This window comes from Triticum urartu, chromosome 7A, assembly GCF_056163025.1.
Source record: "Triticum urartu cultivar PI428250 chromosome 7A, HENAU_Tu73, whole genome shotgun sequence".
Taxonomy (NCBI): domain Eukaryota; kingdom Viridiplantae; phylum Streptophyta; class Magnoliopsida; order Poales; family Poaceae; genus Triticum; species Triticum urartu.
In genome coordinates this window covers 197,848,256-197,859,568 of record NC_141879.1, presented here as the reverse complement: position 1 = coordinate 197,859,568, position 11,313 = coordinate 197,848,256, and the positions used below count along the sequence as shown (strand labels likewise).

General features: G+C 43.6%; 1 protein-coding gene across 1 annotated transcript; it reads right to left on the bottom strand.

Annotated features, from left to right (window-relative positions):
• Positions 1-1,223: 1,223 nt before the first annotated feature.
• On the bottom strand, positions 1,224-2,113 carry LOC147958975 (uncharacterized). Its single transcript, XM_087532398.1, has 2 exons — positions 1,710-2,113; positions 1,224-1,443 (listed from the first exon to the last, which is right to left on the bottom strand). The coding sequence occupies exons 1-2, from the start codon at positions 2,111-2,113 to the stop codon at positions 1,224-1,226; spliced, it is 624 nt and encodes a 207-aa protein (XP_087388524.1).
• Positions 2,114-11,313: the final 9,200 nt, after the last annotated feature.

Below are 11,313 nucleotides of genomic sequence, written 5' to 3'. Positions count from 1 at the left end.
CAGGTAATGGTAACAACAGTAGTAGCAAGGATAGGCTATGCATCAGGATAGGAATAACGGAAAGCAGTAACATGCTACACTACTCTAATGCAAGCAGTATAGAGGAGAGTAGGCGATATCTGGTGATCAAGGGGGGGCTTGCCTGGTTGCTCTGGCAAGAGAGAGGGGTTGTCAACACCGTAGTCGTACTGGGTAGCAGCGGCGTCGGTCTCGGTGTCTAGCGAGAGAAGAGGGGAAAAAACAATAAATATAATGCAAGCATATGCATAGTGATGCATGACATGACAAGTAACGGCGTTAGAGGTGCCCTAATGCGGTAGTAGGTGATACCGGTGAAGGGGGATGACATCCGGGAAAATATCCCCGGTGTTTCGCGTTTTCAGGCAGAGGAGCCGGAGGGTGAAAGTTGCGTGTTCGCTATGCTAGGGATATGTGACGGACGAACAGACTGCGTATCCGGATTCGTCTCGTCGTTCTGAGCAACTTTCATGTACAAAGTTTTTTCATCTGAGGTACGGTTTATTTTATATTAAATTTTAAAGCTTTAAATGATTTTTTTAATTCTGAATTTATTATAATTCGAAAATAAAACAGGATATACTTTCTATACCCATCGTGGGCTAGCCACAGTGGATGACAGGTGGGACCAAGGGGTCCAGTTGACTCCGTCAACACTCTAGTCAACAGTCAATTATTTGACTGTTAACTGGTCAAAACTGTAGATCGGGCCCAGGCGTCATTGACACATATACAACATTTTCATTTAAGTGGATAATTAGAGGGGGTCCACCTATCATTGACTAGTATTTTAATAGGTTTATTTAACTAGTTAATTTTGAAGTGGGGATCCACATGTCATCTACTATTAGACTAATTAACTACTACTCCTACTAATTAAACTACTCCTAACTAGCATGACCGGCCACACACGGCTGTGGCACAGCTGGCCACACACACCACACATGCACTACACACACGCGCTGTACACACAACACATGCATACATAGTGCTAGGGGTTAATTCTGTTCTCTATTTAGAAAAGATAGCATTTTGTGATTTTTATAGGAATTAATCCATGCATCAAATTGATTTGGTCCAATGGAAACATTTGAGCTTTGACAAGTGTACTACCTAGAAATATTATTCTTGCTCCTGTTAACAGTGTTTAGCCACAGTTTAGGGGCTGTTTAGAGGGCTAGTCAGTGTAGAAATAGAAAAGCTAACTAGTAATAGCTATAGTAGGTAGTAGCAATAGTAGATTCAGTAGAGCAGCAGCGGCATGCATACGAGCTGGGCGCGGGGTGCGGCGCTGCATGGTGACAAGCGGCGGCAGCCGCGCGTGGGCGTGGCCTGGCTACGACGGGGCACACACGCAGGTGGGCGGAGGCGTACGCCGGCGCGGGAAGTGGCAGCAACATCAGCAAATCAGCAACAACAGCGAAGCTAGCAGGGAGCAGGAACAGAGTTTTAGCGGCAGCAACGGCAACACATGAGGCAGTGGCCACGAGCAGCAGCAGTTGGGAGGCGCGCGGCAAGAGCAGCAGTAGACGCAGGCGGGCGCGGCGCGGCCGCGCGTGGCGGCAGCAGGAGCAGCGCGAGCAAATACTCACGCACGTACGTACGCGTACAAGCGGACTCGGATGAGCTCGGGACGGCAAACAGCGACCAAATCAAGGTTGAGGAAGGGGGAATCCGGAGGAGAAGCTCACCAAGGAGCCGGGGACGTGGTCGGGGAGGCTGGGGACGGTCGGGGTCGAGCGAATCGACGACGGCGGCCGTCGGTGCAGGATGTCGAAGACGAGATCGATGGCGGCAAATCGGTGCGGCTCCGCTCGATTTGACACTCTGGATGGACGAGGTCGACAATGGCGATCCTCCTGAACTCATCGGTGCGGCGAGCGGTGGCCAGTGGCCGCGGGCTTGACGACGGCGTGGTGACGTCCCGCCCGGCCGTCAAAACAGAGAGAGGGGGAGGAGTGAGCGAGAGGCTGTGGGGAGAGCGCGAGCGAGGGGGGTCGGGGGCTAGGGTTAGAGGGAGGGGCACCGGGGTCTTGTAGGCCGGGGTCGCCAGCCGGATGGCCGCCACGATGTCGGCCGGTGCCGTGGCGGGCATCGGCTCTGCCCACGACCCCCTCTGTGAACAGAGGAGGAGGCGACGTGGGGAGTGGGCTGGCCTGGCCTGGCCAGCTGGGCCTTGGCCCAGGGGAGGGGGTTTTCCTTTTCTCTTGTTTTATTTTCTGTTTTGCCCTTTTCTTTTTTTTGTTTCTTTTAATTACCTTCTGTTTTCCATTTAAAACTTGAACCAAATGACTTTTGTAAAAAGTGGAGCCTTGACATATAAATACTATGCAATAAGCTGCACTGCCACCAAAAGTCTAGTCCCCATATAATTTAGTTTGATACTTTATTAATTAGTAATGGAATTTAAATCATTTTGATTGATCCTATTTTATTTATATTAGAGCATTTAAACACTTTATAAAAACGTGGTCCTCCATCATAATTACTTATGCATTATTTGACACAACCCGAACAATTTAGTTTTGATGTTCGAAAACTTTTGTGGTTTGCCATATTTTGAATTAGAATTTTGAATCCATTTTTGAACTAACGTGAGGTTAACAACAGTAACCCTGGTGACGTGGCATCATTAGCAGGGAATTACTGTAGCTTAATTATCTGGGTGTCACAGTGATGCTTGATGACCTGGTTGCTCAAGTGCTTAATGATATTTCTCCAAAATCCTCGGCCACTTTCTCTATACAAATATGTCCAAACCCTACATTCCAACTCGGCCTCACCGATACTTCCTACCCGGAGCCACCGAGTTCATCTGGACTTAGCCACTGCCAAAACCCTAACAATTCAAATCCATCTATATGGATCTCGGTCCCACCGAGATGGCCTTGCCAGCTCTCTGTTGCTTCTTGCAATTGTTTTGGTCCCACTGAGAATTGCAATCAGTCCTACCAAGATGGTGAGGGAGTCCTGGACTAAGGGGTCCTCGGGCGTCCGGCCTGTTAGCCATGGGCCGGACGGATGGGCCGTGAGGGAGTCCTGGATTAGGGGGTCTCCAGACAGCCGGACTATTGGACTATGAAGATACAAGATTGAAGACTTCGTCTCATGTCTGGATGGGACTCTCCTTGGCATGGAAGGCAAGCTAGGCAATACAGATATGAAGATCTCCTCCCTTGTAACCGACTCTGTGTAACCCTAACCCCCTCTGGTGTCTATATAAATTGGAGGGTTTAGTCCATAGGACAACATACAATCATACCATAGGCTAGCTTCTAGGGTTTAGCCTCTATGATCTCGTGGTAGATCAACTCTTGTAATACTCATATCATCAAGAACAATCAAGCAGGACGTAGGGTATTACCTCCATCAAGAGGGCCCGAACCTGGGTAAACATCGTGTCCCCTGCTTCCTGTTACCATCCGCCTTAAACGCGAAGTTCGGGACCCCCTGCCCGAGATCCGCTGGTTTTGACACCGACATTGGTGCTTTCATTGAGAGTTCCACTGTGTCTTCACCATAAGGCTTGATGGCTCCTTGGATCATCGATAGCGATGCCGTCCAGGGTGACGTTTTCCTCCCTGGACAGATCTTTGTATTCGGCGGCTTCGCACTGTGGGCCAATTCGCTTGGCCATCTAGATAAGATCGAGAGCTATGCCCTGGCCATCAGGTCAGATTCGGAAACTTAAACTACACTGCCGACATTAGCGGAGACTTGATCTTTGACGGATTCGAGCCCGTCTCAGGTGCGCCGCACAGTCACGACAAGCACGACGTAACTCTGTCGTCGGACAGTGTTCGGGAGATCGCATCTGCAACTACTCCGGCCTTCAATCCGGAGAAAATTGTGCCATCCTAGGACAGAGGGATACACCCCGCCATGGAGTCCGAACTTACAGTGGCGATAGAGCCGGATACTGACTTCACCCCTTACGAGAGCCGCGTCACCAAACCACTGGATTCACCTCCGGCCACGGACTCCAAGCCGCTTACATCCGTGCCCGTCGAATCCGATGCTACCTCTTGAGCTTGCGTTGGATTTCCCCTAAGAGGAAAGGATGATGCAGTAGAGTAGCGTATGTATTTCCCTCAGTTTTTGAGAACCAAGGTATCAATCCAGTAGGAGGCCACGCTCAAGTCCCACGTACCTGCACAAAATGATAGCTACTCGCAACCAACGCGATTAGGGGTTGTCAATCCCTTCACGGTGACTTACGAGAGTGAGATCTGATAGATATAATATTTTTGGTATTTTTGGTATAGAGATGCAAAGTGAAAAGTAAAAGGCAAAGTAAAAAAGCAAAGCAAGATTAAAGTGATGGAGATTGATATGATGAGAATAGACCCGGGGCCATAGGTTTACTAGTGGCTTCTCTCAAGAGCATAAGTATTCTACGGTAGGTGAACAATTTACTGTTGAGCAATTGACAGAATTGAACATATTTATGAGAATATCTAGGCATGATCATGTATGTAGGCATCACGTCCGTGACAAGTAGACCGAAATGATTCTGCATCTACTACTATTACTCCACTCATCGACCGCTATCCAGCATGCATCTAGAGTATTAAGTTAAAAACAGAGTAACGCTTTCAGCAAGATGACATGATGTAGAGAGATAAATTCATGCAATATGAAATAAACCCCATCTTGTTATCCTCGATGGCAACGATGCAATACGTGCCTTGCTGCCCCTTCTGTCACTGGGAAAGGACACCGCAAGATCGAACCCACAGCTAAGCATTTCTCCCATAGCAAGAAAAACCAATCTAGTAGGTCAAACCAAACCAATAATTCGAAGAGACTTGCAAAGATAACCAATCATACATAAAATAATTCAAAGAAGATTCAAATATTATTCATAGATAGACTTGATCATAAATCCACAATTCATCGGTCTCAACAAACACACCGCAAAAAGAAGATTACATCGAATAGATCTCCACGAGAGAGGGGGAGAACTTTGTATTGAGATCCAAAAAGAGAGAAGAATCCATCTAGCTACTAATTATGGACCCGAAGGTCTGAGGTAAACTACTCACACTTCATCGGACGGGCTATGATGATGTAGAAGCCCTCCGTGATGACATCCCTCTCCGGCGGAGCTCCAGAATAGGCCCCAAGATGGGATCTCGTGGATACAGAAAGTTGCGGTGGTGGAATTAGGTTTTTGGCTCCGTCTCTGTTCGTTTGGGGGTACGTAGGTATATATAGGAGGAAGAAGTATGTCGGTGGAGCTCCGAGGGACCACGAGGCAGGGGGCGCGCCCTAAGGGTGGGGCGCCCCCCACCCTCGTGACCGCCTCTCTGATGGCTTGGCGTAGGGTCCAAGTCTCCTGGATCACGTTCGGTGAGAAAATCACGTTCCCGAAGGTTTCATTCTGTTTGGACTCCGTTTGATATTTCGTTTCTTCGAAACAGTGAAATAGGCAAAAAAACAGCAATTCTGGGCTGGGCCTCCGGTTAATAGGTTAGTCCCCAAAATAATATAAAAGTGGAAAATAAAGCCCAATATAGTCCAAAATAGTAGATAATATAGCATGGAGCAATCAAAAATTATAGATACGTTGGAGACGTATCAGGCATCCCCAAGCTTAATTCCTGCTCGTCCTCGAGTAGGTAAATGATAAAAAGAGAATTTTTGATGCGGAGTGCTACTTGGCATAATTTCAATGCAAATCTTCTTAATTGTGGTATGAATATTCAGATTCGAAAGATTCAAGAAAAAAGTTTATGTTGACATAAAAATAATAATACTTCAAGCATACTAACAAAGCAATTATGTCTTCTCAAAATAACATGGCCAAAGAAAGTTATCCCTACAAAATCATATAGTCTGGCTATGATCTATCTTCACCACACAAAGTATTTAAATCATGCACAACCCCGATGACAAGCCAAGCAATTGTTTCATACTCTAACTTTTTCAAACTTTTTCAATCTTCACGCAATACATGAGCGTGAGCCATGGATATAGCACTATATGTGGAATAGAGTGGTGGTTGTGGAGAAGACAAAAAGAGGGGAAGATAGTCTCACATCAACTAGGCGTATCAACGGGCTATGGAGATGCCTATCAATAGATATCAATGTGAGTGAGTAGGGATTGCCATGCAACGGATGCACTACAGCTATAAGTATATGAAAGCTCAACAAAAGAAACTAAGTGGGTGTGCATCCAACTCGCTTGCTCACGAAGACCTAGGGCATTTTGAGGAAGCCCATCTTTGGAATATACAAGCCAAGTTCTATAATGAAAAATTCCCACTAGTATATGAAAGTGACATAACGAGAGACTCTCTATCATGAAGATCTTGGTGCTACTTTGAAGCACAAGTGTGGTAAAAGGATAGTAACATTGCCCCTTCTCTCTTTTTCTCTCATTTTTTATTTTTTTTATTTGGGCCTTCTCTTTTTATGGCCTCTTTTTTTCTTTTTTTTCTTTTTCGTCCGGAGTCTCATCCCAACTTATGGGGGAATCCTTTCCTCACTTGGAACAATGTTCTAAAAATGATGATCATCACACTTTTATTTTTCTTACAACTCAACAATTACAACTTGATACTTTGAACAAAATATGACTCTATATGAATGCCTCCGGCGGTGTACCGGGATATGCAATGAATCAAGAGTGACATGTATGGAAGAATTATGAACGGTGGCTTTGCCACAAATACGATGTCAACTACATGATCATGCTAGCAATATTACAATGATGGAGCGTGTCATAATAAACGGAATGGTGGAAAGTTGCATGGCAATATATCTCGGAATGGCTATGGAAATGCCATGATAGGTAGCTATGGTGGCTGTTTTGAGGGGGGTATATGGTGGGTGTATGATACCAGCGAAAAGTGCGCGGTATTAGAGAGGCTAGAAATGGTGGAAGGAAGGGAAAAAGTGCGTATAATCCATGGACTCAACATTAGTCATGACGAACTCATATACTTATTGCAAAAATCTAGAAGTTATCAAAGCAAAGTATTAGGCACATGCTCCTATGGGATAGATTGGTAGGAAAAGACCATCGCTCGTCCCCGACCGCCACTCATAAGGAAGACAATCAATAAATAAATCATGCTCCGACTTAATCGCATAACGGTTCACCATACGTGCATGCTACGGGAATCACAAACTTTAACACAAGTATTCTTTAAATTCACAATTACTCAACTAGCATGACTCTAATATTATCACCTCCATATCTCAAAACAATTATCATGCTTCAATCTTTTCTTAGTATTCAACGCACTCAAAAGAAAGTTTCACAAATCTTGAATACCAAGCATATTATTATTAAGAAAATAACCATGCTATTAAGACTCTCAAAATAAGCTAAGTGAAGCATGAGAGATCAATAGTTTCTTTAAAACAATTCCACCACCGTGCTCTAAAAGATCTAAGTGAAGCACATAGAGCAAAATTATAAACCTCAAAAGATATAAGTGAAGCACATAGAGTATTCTATCAAATTCCAATTCATGTATGGCTCTCTCAAAAGGTGTGTACACCAAGGATGATTGTGGCGCACTAACAAACAAAGACACAAATAATACAAGACGCTCCAAGCAAAACACATATCATGTGGTGAATAAAAATATAGCTCCAAGTAAAGTTACCGATAGAAGTAGACGAAAGAGGGGATGCCTTCCGGGGCATCCCCAAGCTTTGGATTTTAGGTGTCCTTAGATTATCTTGGGGTGCCATGTGCATCCCCAAGCTTAGGCTCTTGCCACTCGTTGTTCCATAATCCATCAAATCCTTACCCAAAACTTGAAAACTTCACAACACAAAACTTAAGGTAGAAAACTCATGAGCTCCGTTAGCGAAAGAAAACAAAAGACCACTTCAAGGTACTGTAATAAACTCATTATTTATTTATATTGGTGTTAAACCTACTGAATTCCAACTTCCCTATGGATTATAAAATATTTTACTAGCCATAGATTCATCAAAATAAGCAAACAACACACGAAAAACAGAATCTGTCAAAAACAGAACTGTCTGTAGTAATATGTAGCTAGCGCAAGATCTGGAACCCCAAAAATTCTAAAATAAATTTCTGGACGTGAGGAATTTCTCTATTAATCATCTGAAAAAAGAATTAACTAAATATCACTTTCCAAATAGAAATGACAGCAGTTCTCGTGAGCGCTAAAGTTTCTGTTTTTTACAGCAAGTTCTACAAGACTTTCCCCAAGTCTTCCCAACGGTTCTACTTGGCACAAACACTAATTAAACACACAAAAACACAACCAAAACAGAGGCTAGATAAATTATTTATTGAATAACATCAAGGAAAAATATTGGGTTGTCTCCCAACAATCGCTTTTCTTTAAAGCCTTATAGCTAGGCATAATATTTCAATGATGCTCACATGAAAGACAAGAATTGAAGCACAAAGAGAGCATCATAAAAAATGTGAAAAACATATCTAAGTCTAACATACTTCCTATGCATAGGCATCTTATAGGAAAACAAATTATCATCGCAAGCAAAAACTAGCATATGCAAGGAAGTGGAAAGAAACAATAGCAATCTCAACATAACGAGAGGTAATTTAGTAACATGAAAATTTCTACCACCATATTTTCCTCTCTCGTAATAATTACATGTAGGATCATAAGAAAATTCAACAAAATATCTATCACATAAAATATTTTCAACACGATCCACATGCATGCAAAGTTGACACTCTTCCAAAATAGTGGGATTGACATTAACTAAAGTCATGACCTCTTCAAACCCACTTTTATCAAAAACTTCATAAGATTGAACATTATCCAAATATGTGGGATCTAAAGTTGACACTCTTCCAAACCCACTTTCAGTATTATTGCAAACACTATTATCAATCTCATAATCATCATGGGGAGTAAATAAATTTTCAAGATCAAAAGAAGAATCACCCCAATCATGATCATTGCAACAAGTAGAGGATATAGCAAAACTAGCATCCCCAAGCTTAGGGTTTTGCATATTATTAGCACAATTTGCATAAATAGAATTTATAATAAAATCATTGCAATCATGCTTTTTATTCAAAGATCTATCGTGAATTGCATCATAAAGTAACTCATCACACTTTTTAGATTCACGAATTTCAGGCAAAACCTCATAAAGATAATCTAGTGCACAAAACTCACTAGCAATTGGTTCATCATAATTGGATCTCTTAAAAAGATTAGCAAGTGGATGAGGATCCATAGGTCTTAGGTTCTCTGTTTAGTAATAAATAAACAACTATTCCAACCATACAAGCAAACAAGAACGGGTAAAAGAGGCAAATAGAGAGGGAGGATAGAGAGAGAGGGCGAATAAAACAGCAAGGGTGAAGTGGGGAGAGGAAAACGAGAGGCAAATGGAAAATAATGTAATGCAGGAGATAGGGATTGTGATGGGTACTTGGTATGTTGACTTTTGCGTAGACTCCCCGGCAACGGCGCTAGAAATGGCTCGTTGTCGGCAGTCAAATCTTGACTTGCGCGAACCTCCCCGGCAACGGCGCCAGAAATTCTTCTTGCTACCTCTTGCGCTTGTGTTGGATTTCCCCGAAGAGGAAAGGATGATGCACCAGAGTAGCGTAAGTATTTCCCTCAGTTTTTGAGAACCAAGGTATCAATCAGTAGGAGGCCACGCTCAAGTCCCTCGTACCTACACAAAACGATAGCTACTCGCAACCAACGCGATTAGGGGTTGTCAATCCCTTCACGGTCACTTACGAGAGTGAGATCTGATAGATATAATATTTTTGGTATTTTTGGTATAGAGATGCAAAGTGAAAAGTAAAAGGCAAAGTAAAAAAGCAAAGCAAGATTAAAGTGATGGAGATTGATATGATGATAATAGACCTGGGGGCCATAGGTTTCACTAGTGGCTTCTCTCAAGAGCATAAGTATTCTACGGTGGGTGAACAAATTACTGTTGAGCAATTGACAGAATTGAGCATAGTTATGAGAATATCTAGGCATGATCATGTATATAGGCATCACGTCCGTGACAAGTAGACCGAAACGATTCTGCATCTACTACTATTACTCCACTCATCGACCGCTATCCAGCATGCATCTAGAGTATTAAGTTAAAAATAGAGTAACGCTTTAAGCAAGATGACATGATGTAGAGAGATAAATTCATGCAATATAAAATAAACCCAATCTTGTTATCCTCGATGGCAACGATGCAATACGTGCCTTGCTGCCCCTTCTGCCACTGGGAAAGGACCGCAAGATCGAACCCAAAGCTAAGCACTTCTCCCATGGAAAGAAAAACCAATCTAGTAGGCCAAACCAAACTGATAATTTGAAGAGACTTGCAAAGATAACCAATCATACATAAAAGAATTCAGAGAAGATTCAAATATTATTCATAGATAGACTTGATCATAAACCCACAATTCATCGGTCTCAACAAACACACCGCAAAAAGAAGATTACATCGAATAGATCTCGACGAGAGAGGGGGAGAACTTTGTATTGAGATCCAAAAAGAGAGAAGAAGCCATCTAGCTACTAACTATGGACCCGAAGGTCTGAGGTAAACTACTCACACTTCATCGGAGGGGCTATGATGATGCAGAAGCCCTCCGTGATGACGGCCCTCTCCAGCGGAGCTCCGAAACAGGCCCCAAGATGGGATCTCGTGGATACAGAAAGTTGCGGCAGTGGAATTAGGTTTTTGGCTCCGACTCTGTTCATTTGGGGGTACGTAGGTATATATAGGAGGAAGAAGTACGTCGGTGGAGCTCCGCGGGGCCCACGAGGCAGGGGGCGCGCCCTAAGGGGGGCGCCCCCCACCCTCGTGACCGCCTCTCTGATGCCTTGGCGTAGGGTCCAAGTCTCCTGAATCACGTTCGGTGAGAAAATCACGTTCCCGAAGGTTTCATTCCGTTTGGACTCCGTTTGATATTCCGTTTCTTCGAAACACTGAAATAGGCAAAAAACAGCAATTCTGGGCTGGGCCTCCGGTTAATAGGTTAGTCCCAAAAATAATATAAAAGTGGAAAATAAAGCCCAATATAGTCCAAAACAGTAGATAATATAGCATGGAGCAATCAAAAATTATAGATACGTTGGAGACGTATCATCCGACTGGGCGCCGATCATGGAGTTCACCTCCGTGGATATCTTTCAGCACTCACCCTTCGGCGATGTGCTAAATTCATTAAGGTCCCTCTCCCTGTCAGGAGAACCTTGGCCGAACTATGTCCGGCTAGAATGGGATGCAGACGACGAAGAAATTCGCGGCCCACCCACCACCCACTTAGTAGCCACTATCGATGATTTAACCGACA